Source organism: Rhipicephalus microplus, chromosome 9, assembly GCF_043290135.1.
Source record: "Rhipicephalus microplus isolate Deutch F79 chromosome 9, USDA_Rmic, whole genome shotgun sequence".
Taxonomy (NCBI): Eukaryota; Metazoa; Arthropoda; class Arachnida; order Ixodida; family Ixodidae; genus Rhipicephalus; species Rhipicephalus microplus.
The window spans coordinates 72713845-72733684 of NC_134708.1; the positions used below are offsets into that span (position 1 = coordinate 72713845).

The 19840-nt window shown below is 42.9% G+C and overlaps 1 protein-coding gene across 1 annotated transcript in view; it reads right to left on the reverse strand.

Moving 5' to 3' along the window:
• Positions 1-880: 880 nt before the first annotated feature.
• The window catches only part of Mtpbeta (mitochondrial trifunctional protein beta subunit), a 28367-nt gene continuing 9407 nt past the window's right edge, over positions 881-19840 (reverse strand). The window contains exons 4-14 of the mRNA XM_075873830.1: positions 18874-18905; positions 18699-18766; positions 18163-18250; positions 16607-16794; positions 15830-16010; positions 14396-14520; positions 13150-13277; positions 11470-11557; positions 6891-6965; positions 3885-4049; positions 881-1030 (exon numbers count right to left, since the gene is read on the reverse strand). Coding sequence (XP_075729945.1) covers positions 992-1030; positions 3885-4049; positions 6891-6965; positions 11470-11557; positions 13150-13277; positions 14396-14520; positions 15830-16010; positions 16607-16794; positions 18163-18250; positions 18699-18766; positions 18874-18905 — 1177 coding nt within the window. The 3' untranslated portion in view covers positions 881-991. The remainder of the gene's footprint in view (positions 1031-3884; positions 4050-6890; positions 6966-11469; positions 11558-13149; positions 13278-14395; positions 14521-15829; positions 16011-16606; positions 16795-18162; positions 18251-18698; positions 18767-18873; positions 18906-19840) is intronic.

Genomic DNA, 19840 nt, shown 5'->3' on the forward strand with positions numbered 1-19840 from the left:
AAGAAGGGCTAGAAAAGGAAACAGTGCAGAGGTTAGACAGAACACATCTAGGCACTGACTCGTATGAATGCTCATTTTCTCATTTTCTATAGTCTACACTCATTTCTATACTCACTTTCTATAGTCCACAACAATTTACAACCGCTTTTCCTCTAAACACATGTACATTAACGGTTAACATTGAAAGCTAATCAACAAGTGTATCAAATCATTCGTGAATAATTGTAGCGAGACAAAGACAAGAAAGGCAACGACCCAGGCTCTTGAGTCGTTGGTCTTCTTGTTCTTGTCAATGTCGCATTTCAATTATTCGAGAGTGAATCAGTACCAACCAGCTTGCTTTTCTGTGTTGCTTCAAGTCTCTAGAGAATGCAAGTGAGAGGAACACCCTTCAACATAACGTGAAGAAGCCGTGGCTGTCGAGCGTTGCTTCAAAAAAGCATTAGACAGCCGGGTGATCTTCAAGAACTTGTAATAAGCAAGCTTCAGCGGCATTTATGTATGCATGTATTCACCAGCAGCCAACGGTACTTAACAACACTTCCATCAGGCAACACTGACACGTAGTTGACGGTTGGAGGGAAACCCACCAGGCCGGGATAGGGCATGGAACAATTAAAACGAACACAAACAACAAACGTCCACAAGAAACCTTGACGTTTCAGCTCCTGCACAAAAGCCTCGTTCACGCTCCCATGCAGGGGTGGAACGTCGTGTTCAACGTAAACATTCGTGGTCAGTGTCCCTTTTGATTCGCCAGCAATGACATATTTGCGACGGTGTGTAGGAGTTTGACCAGATAAAGGTTTTTCAATCAAATGGCAAAATTATACATTTCCCTAATAAAGTACCACCGGAAACCCACAACTAACACAGAAAACACAGAATTATATACAAGTTTATTCACATTAAAAAAAAGAAAAATGTGCAGACTATTCAGCCACAGCTAGAAAAGTTTCTTAGGAACGTCTCTTTTCCCAGGGCTATTGTCTCATTTGTTCGGATACCTCTCAACAATCATGGCATGACCCTGCAGGAGGAAAGAAATGGACGACATATTAGCACAGCCAATGACAATGTGAGGTTGAAATTTGTAATTTTGACAACATTTTAGTTATGAGAGAGGATTCATGCACTGCACCCACGCATCTTATTAAACTCTCATTACAGCTGACTGATCGGAATATGATGTTGCATCAATTTAGTTTGGTTGCAGACATTCTAAACCTCCATGTGTAAGCTAGAACATTTTAAAGGGACACTAACGAGACAAAGTGACGTGGTTTAGATTGACAAACTACACTCTGACACCTCTAACAATATGTTTATCTATCATAAGTTCATTATTAGTGAAAAAAATCAAGGTTAAAGTTTAATTCCTAAATTTTGTGCCGACATCTCTGCACGTGACGTCAAAAATTTGAAAATCTTTTTTTTTTTCCATTTTTGCGACACTGGTTCGATAAAATTTTCTGAAACTTCGCATGCTAGGTCCATGGCACTCACAAATGACAATGTAAATTTTCATTGATTAGAAACTGCGTAGGACCTGGTAGACAACTTTAAAATCTACAACATCCCGGTGTTCGATGCAAGAATCTCAAGGTGGCGCCTCCTCCCGTACTTGCTTTTCACGCATTTTCTTTTTGCGTGTTTTTTCGCCTAGCAAGCGTCATGTTGCGGTATGAGTGGCGTTTTCGGGATGGTGGAATTGTACTTCACTAATATGTGATAAATCGTTTTGCTCTTTAGTGTCCCTTTAATGGGGACAGCACGATGGCAGCGGTGCCCAATTTATTAGCTGGGTCTAAGAAACATGATTATAGAACAATGGATATCGAAGGTAAGTATCACTCCAAACGGCATTTGCACAGACAATGTATTCATACAGGCAGACTAAGTCATAAGCACTAATTTTCTAATGTGCAGCAATATACGGCATTCAAATGCATGAATATGAAAACAAACATGCAGAGAACACAAAACGTTCGTTAGTCACAGTAAAAAAAAAACCTGGAAGATCACTTGCAATAAAAGTCAATTAAGTACCCAAAATTTTCACAATTGATCTTTTCAGTTAAAACTGCAGTAGCTGAATTGCAATTATGAATGATAACTGTCACAATGAGTTACTCAAACTACAAACACTTATGGTGAATACCTGTGTTGGGGTGAATGCATTTCTTTATATTCTACTGATGACTTCTTGATGTAGTGATGCTTCCAGAAAGAGAAAATTGACAACCGCCTGTTAGTAGCACAAGCAAATCCTTACGGGTTTCCCCCCCCCCCAAAAAAAGTTTCCTAGATGGAAAAAAAATTCACCCCTGTCCAGGGAACAAAACCGACATTAACCCGTTTCCCTGCCTCGACCTTTCTGCCACCTTGCAGGATTCTGTAGGACTGATTTGCAGTAGCGATGCTTTGTGAATTCCCTGATGGTTTTCTGTATTTTTTCTTTCTTTCCCTGCGTGGCTTTTCAGCCTCTCGATGTTAGCACTCTATGCAGCTTATACAATATTTGCCCAGTGATATTGAAGTCTGCAATCAAGTATAAATAAAATGCAAACATGCAATAATGAAACAGGACATATTGCGCAAGCAATGAATCCGGGACAATATCTCATATCGCTAATTATGTGTGGTTGCTATAGATAGTTTAGGCTTTACAAGAAGTGTGCAAGCTGAAATCGAGCCAAGGTTATGCACACCAGAAAAAATAAGTGAAAGAATTTGTTTTAGTTGACACCAACTTTGTAAATTTCAATTGCAAATGTCAGGTGTCGGCAAACCTTCTGAGGCAGGGGGTCAAGTTTGCATGAAGCCGACACAGCGGAGACCGCACGGCAAATCGAAAGTGGGGGGCAGGAGGAGGGGGGGGACTTTGCAGGCAAGTAGAAAAAATTTTGCAAATGAATATTGTGCAAAATTAAAATGCCACAAGGTTGCAATTGACACATGTAGGTTGCAAGCGAAAACCTTATTTGAGGTCAAAACTACCACATCTGCCTTCAGATAAGAAGCGACCTGGGGGGGGGGGGGGGGGGGGGCATTTTCATTTTGTGCCAGGGCGCACATAAAATTGCTCTGGTTGCCGACACCTGAAGTACGTCAATTGTAGTATGGAAACATTTACATGAAATGTTGACACTGTACCTGCCGTGTCCGTTGGCATGTATGCCCTATTGCAAGTCGCTCTTGATAGCATGGGCAGCTTAGACAAAAAAGGAAGCTGAAGAATCAAGAAATGAGGATTGCTATATCTAAGCACACCATCTGACTATGGGCTCATTGGAGTGTTTTCGGTGTTACCTCATGAAAACCATCCTAGCGAGTTCTCAGGTGCAATGCTGGCACACACAATATTGACCGTACATGCGTACTCTAGTTTACATAACACAGTTCTGGAAGTTGTCTTTGGCGTAGGGGACTTCCCGTCAAGCTTTGTAAAAAGCTGCTGCTAATTTAAGCCCACGTATCCGGAAACCCACAGCAGACAATTTTCATGTGCGCTTCACTGTCGCTTCCAGCGTATTGAACACTCGGCCACGAAGGTGAACCTTCTGGCTTGGCTATGAATACAACTACACCACACACGCTCTGCAAGCCAACCTGCGTTAGCAGTGGCTTGAAGACAGAGAATGCACTAGGCTTGGCTACTTCAACTACGTATACTGAGATTCAGAAAGACCGCAATTCAGACTGCAGGATCAACGTGGTGGTTAATCCACTAGGCACAGCCCAGAAAACTTGAAAAGCAGTTGTTTGATGCATTAGGTATGAATTTTCTGATGCGATTTGGTGAGAGTGGCACAGCCCTTCTGTCACTGCAACTTAATTCGCACCAATTTAAAAGCCCGACGGTTGCAAAAGAGCGAGCTTACGTGTCCTCCGGCTGCACAGGCTGCTGTCAGACCCCACTGCTTGTTCTCGTGGATCAGGCGGTTTGCCACAGTGGTGACCAGGCGGATCCCGGTGGCTCCAAATGGATGGCCCAATGACAGTGACCCTCCCCAGAGGTTCAGTTTCTCAATCGGTGGGCAGCCAACCTGTTTTCCAAATTTGTTTTGTCAATAAAATAAATCTTCATGATCAAGTCAAATGTGGACTAGCCACGAAGTGAAAATGCAAAAATTTAATGCAAGCAACTTCGTTCCCAGTGCCCACAGTTCCGATCACAGCACAATAATTTTGGTTAAAATTGGGACTGTTTTTTTAAAAAATATTCTTTCTCGAAAATGAGCTTTTTTTTTTTTGAAAAACTCGCTTATTTAAATGTTATTTTCTTCTATCACGCTGTGTCTAGAGGACCAATCTTTTGCAGGAATGTTGAAAAGATATTTCTCTACATTTGGCAAATTTTTAAAAGTTTTTACGAGAAATAAAAATTTGCCAAGGCGCATCAAATATATACCGAGCTTTTTTTATTTTGACAGAGTTTGGCTCAGTATTTTTTGGTTCTGCAGACAGGTCAAGGAAAGCATGAATATAATTCATTGTGACGCGTATTAAAGCAACAAGAAAAAAAAAAGTCAGCACAATGTTTACAGTGCGCAATTAAGCCGCCTGCGAAATCGGGAAATGTGGCAAGTAACAGTGAGGCGCGTGCACTGCTACCTTCAAAGATTTCATTGGCGTGCTGGGATCACTTTTTGGAAATAAAATTTTCGGTTTTGTGCACCTTAAATATACATTCCCACATAACATATAAAAGAACCAGACAAAACAAAAATATGGTCAGCACACACATGCTAGATTTCTTGAGGAATCGCCCAATATTAGAGGCAGGCCAGTGAAAATGATTGCATATTGCTGACAGCCACCTTGTGTGCAACAGACTTTTAGTTTGTAATTAACTTGCTAATTAGGATTATTTAACCAAGCTGCTGGATATTGACTTCAGGCAAGAAATGGTATTTTCAAAGTTTGAGAGTCTCTTCAGAAACCTGCAATGCATTATTTGCGATAAGGAATGTCTCACGAGCACGATTTTTTCCAGGATGCAAAAAAGACCAGAAAAAAAAAAAGTGACTAGTGCATTTCTGTGTCACGATTGTGCTGCTTTCAGCTGTGGTTTGAGTGAACGAAATCGGCTGCAGCCGCAACTCTCCGGCTCCGCTGCAGCGGTAAGCTGATAAGCCAGTGGTAGTTTCTGGGCCCGCGCTCGCTGCAGCTTGCAACATCATGCATGCCAACTGGCTCCTGCGGCATCTTGTGGAAGCCACTGTAACTTGTGGGGGCACTAACACCCCCTGTAAAGTCGTTTGCGCTTCGTGGTACACGTGCTCCGTACACAGGCCGACCTTAGGGTTCAAACTATCGAGCAGTAGATGGCGTTGTGCTCGCGAGCGTTTGATTTATTGATATGTGGGGTTTAATGTCCCAAAACCACCATATGATTATGAGAGACGCCGTACTGGAGGGCTCCGGAAATTTCGACCACTTGGGGTTCTTTAACGTGCACCGAAATCTGAACACACAGGCCTACAACATTCCCACCTCTATCGGAAATGCAGCTGCCGCAGCCAGGATTCAATCCCGCGGCTCGCGAGTGTTTATTACCACCATCAACATCATGGTTAGTGCGGTGGCGCTGGCAGTGACGCATGGCGGCACATGAGAGATGAGTGGTCCTCTTTTGCACGTGGCGGCTGGAGCGAGCGGTCGTTGGCGATGCCGCCTTGTGTGTGTTCTTATGTTATATTGTTGAGTGATGTGGAATATTGTGTAAGGTTGTTTTAGCATGTTGACCAAAATTGATGTGTATTAATTCAGCTGACGATATTTGATCTAAAAGCAGTTAAATGAATGTGTTGTTTTAGTTCGGTCTGGCTGTGTCATCTGCGTCCGTTTGTTCAGTCTAAGAGTGTGACGCTCTCCCCTTCGAGACCCCACAAACTGTTCTGCTCACGATGCTCAAATCAGCCAATGACCTTGGGCTCTTAATATACTAAGTTGGGTATATATGGCATCATTTGTAAAAAGATGAAGGGGCGATCAAGGTAACTTTCAAAATTAATCCCAAGCCGCGTGCTGCACTATAATGTGGGGCTCACATGTTACCAATTAGCATGACTGCCTCAGACGCACTGCAGCTCTGTGGGCAAGGCTGGCATTTTTGGTTAGGTTGTAATCGAGCGCAGTATAATCCCAGTATGGCACAATCGCTCAAGCTAACATGTTGGCAGGATTTTTGTCGCTACCAATTTGGCCCCCACATGAAGCGTCGACCCTGACAAAAGCCTTAGAGTGGAAATTAAGTCAATCTGACACTAACTGAAGACTGTGGAAACAACTGTACACGCGTCACTTAGCCCTAAATTGTCATCTTTCAATTCATGAGCACTGCACACCAATGCACCCACGGCACACGCATTGCCAGAGCCTTTTGCCTCTATCGGAATGAGGGAGTTAGTGACAACGAATAAAACCCAGAGCTACGTACAAACTTGAAGTATCATGACCACTCATGCGCGGTGCTCAGTCATTGGGGCGTGTTGAGTCAAATTGAGTTCGAGCTCTTTCTAGCTGGTAGATTTAAACTGCACCACTAAAAAGCAACTTCCCCTGCATAATTACCAAGCGCGCTCTACGCGCTCCAACCCTGAGATGGTGCACGAGATCTCACGCCTGCTATGGCTTCAGGAAGATTGACGGGTCCTCGACTATCTCCTCTAATGAAGTGCATTCTTCTTCCCCCCTCGTTCCTACCATGGAAGCAGCACAACAATTGGCTAGTTACGCTTTTGTGCCCCCAAAAGCATCCCACAGAAATCGTCGTTGCGCTAAGCTCCAAAGGCGTCACACGCGAGCTTATTCAAGCATGTTCCTTTGGAGTTCGGAGCACATCTACTTAGCGCACTCACGGTGTTGTGTTCGGATATACTCACCTTTCCAGCCCGTCCCATGTATGTCTTGCCAAAGTAGTCAGAGTCCATGGCCTTCATGTTTGCAAGGATTTGGCCCTGCAATGTATGGCGAAGTGTCAATTAATGTTCGGTCGCAAAACAAAAAGTTACATTAATGGGACCCTAAAGGCAAATAAGGTTTCATGTCAGTGTATAAGGTCAATGCTTGAGAACTAGGGTTGTGCGAATATTAGAACGAATAATGCAATATTCGAATTCACATTATTGAAAATTTCGAGTCATTCAAGACGAACGAATAGGTGCATATTATTTCGTGTGCAACACACTCTGAAACTGGTTTCAGTGCAGTGATGCAGTACTAAGCCGTGAAAGCTCTCATTAAGATATATATATTAGTTCACAAGTAACTCTGTAAAAGTGGTTTAACAGCAGTGAAGTGGTGCTGAGCCATGAAAACTCGTATTTTGAAGAAAAGAGAGGGACTCCGCACTGCCATGAAGCCCCACTTCACAGTTAAATCAAGTTAAATCCCCACAACCATTCACTTTTTTTCAGTTCAAAAGCTTGTTATACTGACTTATACGATCTAGGTATAGCAAATTTTACAACGTAACACATTTTACAAACTATCCCTTGCACTGCACCGAAAGTAAAGTCCTCCTACTATTCAAAGTTGTTTCCACTCCTGTTGATGTAAAAACAAAACAAAACAAAAAACATTTGCACAGGCCTTGTTTCAATTTTTAAAAAATAATGTGCATATATCCCCTTTTATTTAAAATATGCGATAAATATACTATTCAAATTCGATTTAATTGTCAAAAATATTTGCAAGCAAGTTGGATCCCGACGAATGCTTATTTTTCTTCATAGTGTGTGCGAGTGCAGGTGTATATATACACACATACTAATCAAACCATTAAATTGGAAAGTATTACACTAAATCAGTATTCAATTCAAATTTGCCTTGAACCTCAAATTTGCTTTTCACTCCTCCCTGCTAAAATTTTAATTATTTACAGAATGAACAAGAACTAACAGACAAGAAAGACAAAGAACGTATAGGGAATGCTGTTAGTAATAATTATGATGTGAATGTAAAGAAAGTGAGGTGGTTGAAAAGTTACATTGCCACTGGCAGAGACCGAACCTGTGACCTCTGAAAGTCGCAGGTTCGGTTCACGCCAGTGGCACGTCATCTTTTCGTCAACTTTATTATCTTCCCATGTACATCATAATCACTAGTAATAACATCTTCTATACATTCCCCGGTTTTCTTGTCTATTAGTTCTCGTTAATATGGTGTTTAAAAAGTGCTTTAGAATGAGACTTAAAAAGTGCTTTACCAATGTGGGACATGATTTGGGTCATCGAAGGCCCATTCCGACGATGTAGCAGACCCATAGTACTAAAAAACACAAGTACTCGAAACTGCCTGTCATAAAAAAGAACGTCTCAGTGCATTTCAAGACGGAATAAAATGCGACTTGCACAATTCGGTTTCATTCATATAAAAAAACACTTCTTAGTGTTACCCAGACTGCAGCCAGGCTGAACTGGCTATGCACCCAAACACCAGATTTTGGGTGAATGCTGCTAACAAGCTCGTTCTCTGAAATGGGTGGTTTGAAGTGTGCTAAAGGTGTGTGGACTACTAAAGCACAATTTCCTTTTAAACTAAGCATTTATTTGGCACGAAACAAGCACCACAAGGTACCTGGAATACCATTTCAACATTCTATGTTAACTTAAGATTTGCCTTTAGTAGGCTTGTGCAAATAGTGAATTTTAGGTTTGAAGCAAATTTGAAGTGCGTAGTGATTTTGGTAAAAGCATTTCGAATCAAATTGGAATAGTACACATATTGCTGCATTGTCCATAACAATATTGCATATTATGAAGAAAAATGAGCATATTCGCCATGACCTAACTGACGTGCACGATATTTTTTAGAAGTTGAAATGAGGCCTGTGCAAATGTCAATTTTTTTTTTTTTGCATCAAAGGAAGTGGAAACAACTTTGAATTGTAGCTGGATTTGACTTTCGGTAAAATGCAAGTAGTAGCCTGTAAATATTTTATGCTTCAAAATTTGCTATACTTAGAGCTTATAAGTTGGCATAACAATATTTAAGAAGAAAATCATTGTAAAGATACCTTCACTTAACCTTGAAGTGGGGTTTCGCGGCAGTGCAGGTTTCCTTTGAATGTGTTCTCACGGTTTAACACCAATTTACTGCAGCGAAACCTCTTTTACAGGAGGTTACATGCAAGCTAACACACACCTGGATAGATGCTTTCATGGCTTAGCATCCCTCTACTCCAGTGATGCCACATTAACGGGGCGTTACTTGCGGACATTATGCACTTGCAGTAAGAGCTTGTTAATTCAAATTTTGCTGGGATGCCCAATGAGTTCGAATTAAACCAAATTCGGACTAATGCAGTTAATTGAAGAAATACCAAGAATTGAGACCGGGTTGTTTGAAAATCAGGCAAAATATTTATTTGCAAAAATAATCTGAGATTACTGTTTGCTTCCTTTTTTTGAAAGTGATTGTCATAGCTTTGTTTTCTAATGCGTGAACGTGGCGGAAAGCATCCTTTTCATCTTCCTCGAACCTGAAGAAGAGGCGTGCGACGCATAGCCTCCATTACCACTGAAGCTGTTGGCCGCGTCGGCGCTTCGTCCTCATCGTCCTCACCCACGTCGATGACGAGCGCTTCTTTACCAGTCACCTGTGCGAAGATATCGTCGTCGGTGATAGTGCCGCAGACCACTGCACTGCGATCTGCATCGACGTTGTCGCGAAAGTTTATGTCTCCCAGAGCATTCCGCAGTCCGACAGAAATGTCGTTGGCCTCGTGCTCGTCGAGCTTGCCAGCTGTGCCCTCAATAGCCACACAAAAGCCACTGTGGCGGAAGCAACTGTTGCCGTGGCCCGATCCCAGGCCCGCACTAACATATGCAAGGCCGAAAGCAGCTTCACATCGTAGCCTTTTGCACCGGCGCTTTTACACCAAACGCTTTAACATGTGGCGCCTGTAAAAGCATTTCAAGTTCTCAATGACCCCTTGGTCCATTGGTAGCAAGGCTGCCGCTGTGTTTGGCGGCAGAAACGAGAGCTTGATCGCCTTCAAGTCCACATCAACCACGTGCGCTGAGCAGTTGTCGACTACCAAGAGCACGCTTCTGTAGCTAATTCAAATATGGTGTCGAGTTTTATCAGCCACTGTTTGAATTTGAATATTTCCTGCGTCATTCATGCCTTGCTGTTGGCTGTATACTCTGCCGGTAGTGTGCGGGTGTTCTTGAAGCAATGAGGCCTCAAGGTTTTTCTTATGATCAGCAGCGGTAGTTTTTCGATCCCAGTCATGTTTGCTGCAACCAAGGCAGTAACGCACTCTTTGCTTCTCTTCCCGCAAGCACAGGTGTCGCCTCTGTAGGTCGACGTTTTACTCGGCAGCAGCTTATAAAAAATTGCTGTTTCATCGGCCTTAAATATATCGTGCGGCGAATACTCTTGAAGGAGTTCTTGCAAAGCACTGCTTTGCCTTCGCCAGACACGGTGCAGAACACAATCCCGTGCCTCTGTCGGAAACAATGAGGTCAGCCCTTTGAAGCTTTAAAATCATCAATATTCAGGCAAAGCGCGAAGTTTGCTGCTTTCGCCATAACGATAGGACAGCTCACTGGGATGTTTCGGCTCCTAGTTTCCTTGATCCACGTGAGAACTGCACGCTCCAATGCCGGGTGCTTCGCCGAGTGAAGCCTCTTGCGACTGCCAGTGAACGCATCAATTGCCTGGGCCTCCTCAATCGCTCTCTTATTCTTTGTATATATTGAAAGAGTGCTGTTTGGGATTCCATGCTTCCTTGCGATTTCAAACTTGCTTGTTTTGCCACTGTTCACTTCACGAAGGATTTCTACCTCGTCCTTGAGCGTTTTGGTGCTCTGTCCTCTTCCGCGAGAAGTCATAGTAAGTGCGGTGTGCTAGGTCCAGCAGTCAAAGGCAACACCATCACAAAACCCACGGCACTGAAGAACTTCGTAGCTTTGACGCACAAGACGCCTAGCGACTGAATGTGCGGCACACAAAGGACATGGAGAGACGTCCAGCACGAACCACCCCACGATGTGAAGAGCGTGCGCAGTCTGTCGCAGTCGCGCAATAACGCCACGTGTCCAGGCGCTGGATTGGATTGGATTAAATTGCACCTGCGCTTGCGTCATCCATCGTAGAGCCATAAAAGCTTGCGGCAGAAGCATAAAATACCACCACGCAGTGGCGCGCAGTTTGAATTATCAATAAAGGAGCCGATGCGTGTGTGAACTAACGAGTTGGTTAACTCATAGACGCCTATACATTGTGGCCGGACCATGACCATCAGTTCGAATTAACCCGAAAGTTCGAATTAACAAGCTTTCACTGTATTCCCTTGTTTCGAATAATTCAAAATGTTCAATAATTTAAATCCAATTAAAAGCAATTAAGAATGTTGCCTAAGTCATTTGAACATTTGAAGAATTCAAATATTTGCACAAGTCTATTCTTTAGAGTCCTTTCAAGCAAGCACGTATAAATCTTGGCGCCACTCACAGCAAAGGCCTCGTGGTACTCGAAAACATCGATGTCCGACACTTGAAGCCCCTGCTTGGCTAGCACGGCTGGTGTTGCGTATGCTGGACTGAAACGAAAATAAAATAAAAAAGAGTCAATGAACAATCCTTGCGGCCACGTTTCATTCTGACATTTTATTCTTTTTCACTAATGCGGCTTCCTTTCCTTTAGTTGTATAGGAATGTCCATATTTCCTGACAAACTTGAGCTTCTTCTTCTTCTTGTACATTTTCGCATTTCCAAATATACGCTTGTCTGCAAGAGCTGCTTGATTAGTCAAGGCACTCTGACAAGCCTTGTTGATTAATTAATAGAAAGACCTACGGTATGTGGCAAGAGTTTACATTCACAACTTGGCCCGGTGCCTAGGACAACAGAAAATCTAACAGAGACCTTGTGCATCAAATATTACAGTTGTCATGATAACCATGTACAGTATTTACTCGCATAATTTGCGCACTTCTTTCGTGATCTTAGACCTCTAAAAAAAGAGGTGTGCAAATTATGCGGAGATTTTGTGAACCCATTCGAAACAATGTGCAATAGCCCTAACGCAAAGAGAAACGTTGCGTAATTGTTTAACAGAATGGCACGCACTACTTTAACCAGTCAGATCCGGTAATGTGCAGTTTAGCCAATCACTGATAGAGAGGTCCGATTGGGAATCATCGTCGCAGCCGCTGTCACACCTTGTTTAGTTTCATCAAGCACGTTTCCTTGAAGCTATTCTCAACGATTCTGGGAGACACCACGCGTTCATATGCAGGCAACAATGAAACATGGCAATGTGAAATGACAATGAAAGATTACATTTCTTCATCAGAAATGGCTGATTACCGACAAGCCCCGAGTAGAGACAACATCAATTATTGGAAAACAGTGCATACGAATACCCACGCGACAGGCGCACCTTTGGGGGGGGGGGCCCATTCTTGTACACTCGCAGGCGTTGGGGCCTTTCACAATTATCCTCAAAATTGGCGTTATAATGCTCAACTCGAAAAAACATTTACACATCTTCACGAAGTTAATCGTGACGAGTGGGTAAAGCACTGCGGATCATTCTTACCATAAAATAACCTGTGACATTGGCCACTCGAGCATGTAAATGAGTGACAATCCTTGTGTACAGTATACACGTGTTTTTGCGATTGAGCCGTCGCTTCCAGCGCCCTCAGCTCCAGGGTAGAAGCTTGTCAGCATTTCAGTTTTGTCACAGGCTTCCCCGAGCTCTAGCCTCTAGGATAGCTTGCTGTCTGCGTAAATGCCACCAAATGCTGCGCTCTTGCCTCCAGAGTAGCAGCTTGTAGTCGGCATTGCCACTTTGCCTTTTGCGGGAGAGAGCACTTTCACAATCGTTTTTATCTGCGGTGAAATCAGAATATGTGGTCTGGAACACGCTTATTCTTTCTCGTAATGAGCGTCATGGCGTATGGTGGGTGCCTTGCATGTGCTGTGCCAAACAACAGACAACGCACAACGGACACAACTAGACCCCAACGTGCTTCGCCTCTAAAAGCTTGCAAGTTGCACCCTTACAATGTTCTAGGCGCCTGCAGGCCGGGAAAGCTCATAGTTTCCGCGATGCAACACTGATAAGCGGCATTGTCACTTAGTGTGTCACGTTGCCTGCTCACGCAATCAGGAGGAGGTGCTCACCCGAGGAGCAATTGGTCTTTGGGATCTTGAGCTACGTAGACGAAACTGCGGAGGTAGGCCTTGGGCTTGAAACCCATGGCTAGTGCCTTCTCCTCGGACATGATCAATGCCGCGGAAGCACCATCCGTCTGCAAATGCACGAAACACAAGATGTACCTCAACTGCATGAACAAAGGCAGCACTGCACGCTTATAAGCTACAACAAAAAAATGCAGAATCTGCAGCTGGAGCTAAAGACTTCACTCCTGTAAGTTTCTTACATAGTGTGCATGTCCTGTACAAATAAGCATGAATTACAGGAAAGAGTAAACACAGGAAGAATAATCTATAGTGTTTTACATCCCAAAACCACACTTCATGAAAAACCCCGTAGTGGAGGACTACCAAAATTTTGCCCGTCCAGTGTTCATTAATATGTGCTGACATCGCACAGTACACGGACCTCCAGCATTTCGCCACCACTGAAATGCGATCCCCACAGCCGAGATTGAACCCGTGCCCTTCGAATCAGCAGCCGAGCACAGTAGCCACTGATCCACCGTGACGGACCTAGACACCGAAACGCACAGGTCAGAGTGGCTGCTGGGAATTACAACCAACACATAGAGGGTCAAGTCAGCTTCACTGGGAGAAGAAAAAAGAAACCCACACTCTCAAGAACGATTCGCGGAAAGTTTTTAAAAAATGGTCCCCCACCTATTGCCTGGAAGGTAGCTTTCTTCCATGCCTCTTTAGCACTGCCGTAGAGCCACCTTTGCAAACTGCAAATGGTGCTTCTTTGGCTTTAGCTCCAACTTATTTCATTTGTTGTGAGAGTTATACATAGGAAAAAAAAGTAAGCAAGCAAAACTATGCATATTCCTCAGAACTTTGAACTGCTAAAATTTCGCAAACAGAAAAAAAAAAAGGCCTATCAGTACTGCCGTGCATTCTCAGTGCATTATTTTTCTCATGTTCTTCATAGCGTCTATCCGACATCACGAGTTTACTTCTACATGACTTTTTATTACAAAATTAAATTATGTCCCGAATGTTAAGTCTCGAGTGCCCTGCCTATCATGACAAGCATGTAATTATCAAAAGAATCAGAAGCTCTATACCTTTTAAGCGATTTCTCAAAACCATTGTTACATCGTGAGCACTACTTGTAAAACATAGAATAAAGACGTTTGATTACAGAAATCAGTAGCCACGACACGAGACAAAAATATTCACGCTAGGAGGCTATAGGACTTCTCCTGCCCACCAGAAACGAGGAGTTTGCAGCCGTGACGGTCCCATGGGGCTTGATAAAGGCGGGCTTCAACTTGGCCATCTGGTCCAACGTTGACACCCTGATCCCGTTGTCTGCAGCTATGGGTGCGGGTTCCCCTGGAAAGAAAGCATGGCAGTGTTGGGAACTGTTGACGACAACATAACTTCACATATGCACTGTCACATGTGACTTGTGTTGGACCTGGCCAACGAAAAGTATGTGGCCTAGTGTTTAGATGTTGGGAAGGGCTCTTGCTCCTTTTGCTGCTTTGTAACAAGAGCACACCGACGTGCTTCAGGAAGCACTTCTCAGTTCTGAAATTCGGCTGACAGCTGTCATGTTGCGAAGTGTGAAATGGTGGGAGTTTCAGAAACTGATAAGAGCATGCACCTTTTAAAGCAAGACGATGTTGGCATGTTTGAAAGATCTTCACAGATTCACATCCGCATTGGATAGTGAGCAGGCCAGTTTATTTATTATGTTTTAAAAGTACCGTGAAGCCACAAGAAAAATTATGGCAACACATTGTGAAGAACTTGACAATTGCTGTACTTAAAGTGTCAAATAAAATAAATATTTTGACAGAACCAACTTGAGCTGTTGTCTAAATGTGTCATTTGAGTGAGATTGAATAGAGACTGCGCTCACACTGTATTAGTGGACAGCCTTCCTCATTCAACGCTTGCCACCATTTAGCCAACACAAGGCAACCCTAGTCAACAACTGCCTATGGTCGGCCAGTATAAATCACCACAACCGGTATTGCCCAGTGCCAGTCAACAATCATAGCATGGAAACAATTACTACCGTCAATCAGGACACGACAACTCAATGCTCACAAATCGAAGTTGGGATATGCTAAAACAGGCTTTTGCATATAAGAAAATTTACCGCTAATGCAAAAGGAACAATGAGGATGAAAACATGACACAGCTGGTAGTGCTTGTGTTACTGTCTGCGTTTTTTCCCACCTGCCCTGTCAGTCGTTATGGTAAACACAACCAAATGAATCCAGCAAAAATTAGGCCACAGAAAGCATAGGAGCATTATTTCTTTAACTGTAGTGATTATTTAATAATTAATATATAACTTAAATATAATTAAAGTGAACAAAGAAACACCCTTCCTTTAAGAGGGATTCGAACCCACAACCTTAAGATTACAAGTTCCGTGCTCTATCAGTTGAGCTTTGACGAAAAGCACATCCCCGTAAACTTTGTAGGGCATTGTTTCTATAGGCGTAGTCCCTGGAAGTGTTAGCCAGTGCCACTCTTAACCAAGGCGGTGGGATTAAAAACCTTTTTTTTTTTGCTAGAGGGCAGTCTGGCAGAAAAACGTGATAAAGACATACACATGCACAAACATTTCAGGACATGAAACAGCTACGAATAGCATCAAGGCTCCTTTAGATGTGAGCCAGTTTACCTGGCACCGACACGGGCATGATGTCGGACAGCAGTCCCTGCTTGGCGGCCTTGTCGGCAAAGGTGTGGGACCGCAGGGCATACTCGTCCTGCTCCCGGCGGCTCACGCCAAACGCGGCGGCCAGCCGGTCGCCCGAGTGACCCATCACCTCCTTGGTGGTGAATTCCGAAACTGAAGGGAGCTGCCCGTGGTGCAATACATAAAGCACAAACACTGCATTTACAAATTGTCCATGGTTGCTCTCCAAATAAACTTGTAGATGTTGCTCCCAGTAAACTGAGAACAGCGCTATAGCAGCATGCAGCGAGTATGCGAGGCTAGCACAAAGAAATTTTACTTCGTTTGTATTTATAATGAATGGAGAAAAATGCGTGCACTTATGCATTTAATCTTCATCAACATGTAGCTGTCGTGGTGGAGAATTGAACTGGCACCATCCTGCATATCAACATGCCTTATCTATAAGTTACTGTGTAGCCAACAATAGCCAAGCACACTGGTATCATGCGGGTGAATGCTGAGCCACACAGAAATGGTTTGTTTCCCACTGCACGCATTACACTTCCCCTTTCCTAAGGCGCTATCATGCAGTCGTGCCTTTTCCTATGCTGATTTATTTTATGCTCTTCATGCTTGCCGATTGGTAAGAATGATGGTCCGCCTATTATGCTGACACAATGGGCAAGTGCGGAGAGCACAAAATGCATCAGTCGTGGAGGAGGCATCACTGCACATCCTTATTGCTCATACGTATGTTAAAGGTTTCCCCAACCTCACCTCTGGCATCAGCATGCTAGGCCGGAACTTGGCCAGTAGTGCCAGCTTCTGCAGGGGAGTCTTAGCCTTGTTGGCCGACAGGAGAAGCTTGCGCAGCTTTCGACTCAGTCGGATGGGAACGTCTGAGAGAAACTCCACCCCTCCCGCCATGCCCACGTCGATGGCGCCAGATGAAATAAGCCCCATCACTGCACGGGACAAGTGAAACAGCAATGGCTGTTGTTAGCATGCGTCAATCACCACAGAGCACCTCTGTCGAGCTGCACATGAAAATACGACTTTACACATTGTTGGTTTTCCAACCAACGTTTTTTCCATGCTTGAGTGACAATACACTCAAACCTCGATAAAATGAATCCAGATATAACGAAATATTGGTTAAAACAAAGTAAATGAAAAATAGTCTTGCAAAAATATAGTATTGGCAATAAGCCTTTATAATGAATTTTCAGATATAAAGACCTTATTTTTGTGTAAGATGTAACTAATTAGGGCAATTGTGTAGTCAATGCAACTGTAAGACGCAACTGTATAGCCAACTGATTAGGGAAGTTTTCACAAGTGAAGTTTGATAAGAACAGTATGTTGAACTTGTTCAAAATACATTTCCCCGCGAATGTTGAGTACACTACATACGATGTATTCCACGACATCATATCCCCTTTTATTCACAACCATTTCGTGACGTTCACTGCAAGACCAAGAGGTAGCCAATGTTGAGTTAGCTGAAAAGCCTACAGCAGCTGTTTCAGTGCAATGGTTGCACACGAGAAAAGTCAAAGCGAAAAAATTCAAATTGACTTAGGTATGAAATTTTTCAAACAAATGCATGTTTGCACACATACAAGATGTAGGAGCAGGATACTACCACCAGAACCTGTCCTTATGGTTCTGCAGTCCTGGATAGCTCCGTCGATGCGTTGAAAGCATCGTTCACAACTTTGCTGTTGCACACGCAGCTTATGAGGGTGGCCGCAGCATCTGCAAATGGCACCCTAAACAAGGCTGCTTGTTCCCCGACTTCCCTAATAAAGGAAGCCGGTAAACCATGTGCGTACTTAGTCAATACACATGTGGTGAGGTTTCAAACTACATGCACATCGTTAACAATTTAAACGATTAATAACCATTTTCAAATATAAACAATAATAATTGTTCAAACTTTTACGTCTCCAAACCAAGATATCATGTCAAAAATAAGCTATAAGCAGTTTCAGAATAAGACCGATTCAGGGCTACTTTGAAATGGCCAAATACAGTAGACTCAATAAACGAAAGTTCGCTAAACGGAAGTGCTGTTTAAATGGAACAACTGCTTGATATTTTTGGTCTTGTATTTGTATTCGGCACCCCTTTTCACCTTTTGATAATTGAACTCCTGTTAAATTTAATATCTTTTTCTGGTCCCTTAAGGTTCTATTTCATGAGCCTGCTGACAGCATTTCCAGCAGATATTAACGGGAGTCCCATGACAAGGATGGTCACATCTTCGGAAACACACACAACACAGCCCGATCGCCAGAGCATACACATGTTGATTGATTGTTCTACCTCACCTGAAGTGATTGCCTGGTTCGAAGAGATGCACGCCATGGTGACCGTGTGGCACGGAGTGTGGTCCGAAAACCCGGCACACAGCGCAGCCTGGAAAAAGCGAATTTTTTCACGACTCACTCATTAAGTGCATTGAAATATTGAAGCCACCACTCTGATCCCACTTAACCAATTAAGAGCTAATTAATAACTGACATTTTCCAAACTAATTAAAATAATGTAAGCATCAAGTCCATTGAAATATTAAATGGTTCCACTGCCATGATCCCACCTATTTATTTAGAGCTTTAATAATAGCTGACATTTTCTAAACTAATTGAAATAATGTAAGCAACAACATGTGCAGATTAAGTTTGCATAACTATATGTGCAAGTGTCAAGAGTGGAAGTGAAATTGCACAGCAAATTGATATACACAGACTTGATGTACGCCCATTCAGTGCCCAATTTAAAGGAGTAATCAAAGCAATAAGTTGAAGTAACGAAAAACAATAAATAAGGGGTCTTAACCAACAAACAAGAAACAAAGAAAACTTGCCTCCCTGGCAACATTGCACGTTGTTGGCTCGGCGATAACGCTTCCAGAAACAATGTACTCAATCGATTCTGCACACAAAACAAAACCAAAATGCAAGGACTGAAAACAACTGCTTTTGACAGAGAACAAAAAAGTGACAAAAAAGTCCGCAAAAAAGGAGTTTCAGCTAGCCCACCTTTGGGAATGCCAGTCTTCCTTAGTAGATTCCTGCAACCAAATGACACAAAATCAACCAAACCCCGAGCGTATAACAAACAAAATGCAACCAACCAACAAAATGCCATATTGCGAAACCAGATTGTATTAAACATGAAAATAACTGCTGTTATGTTCGCTGTAGCATAAAAAGCAGGAAAATCTGCAGACTACACCTCCTCGAAATTCTAAGCAATAATGCATTGGCAGGACTCTAATAGGCTGTAGTGTAGAATCGCAGTTGTTTTGCCAAACTGCTCAACACTTCTGCAGCTCAAGTGTACAGAAGATCTGTACACTTGAGCTGCAGAATCTAGCAACCACTTGCAGACATTGTATACCTGAAGGTGAAACACTTTTAAATGAAATAATCTTCTCTTTACATACAGCATAAAAAATTGGCTTCATACATGCAGATGCAACAAATTTATGAAATTAATCACTTAAAACAAAAGCCTTAGTGCCTGTTTCAAGGTTTTCACAGAGTGCTTGTAAACATGGTGCTCTTAGTTTTAGTACTCTTGATTCTCGACGAGTTTCATCTTAAAATTTGTCAGCCTAACTAAATACATATCTGTGACAATCATGTTTTGACGTAGCTTTGCAATCAACATTGAAATTAGACCAGCGACTGTTTAAGTGAAGGAACTACACCGTGAAGCTCAATTTCTTCAATCTTCAGCTTCTGTTATCTTAACGGTGAATAGATTCAATATAACACACCGACACATGCAAGGAAACTAAGCTTTGGACCATCGGTTTGGCATTTGCAACGTGTTAGCCGTGGACACACATTTGATCTTTACACTTGCTAGTACTGGAATCGTGAAAATCACATATCCCAGAAGAGCCCATTTCTTGCTCTTCAGTCACTGCTGAAAGATTTCCTTCAAACTCAACCAAATGATGCTCAGTAATGACAAGGCTTTACTAATTTTCTACTTATC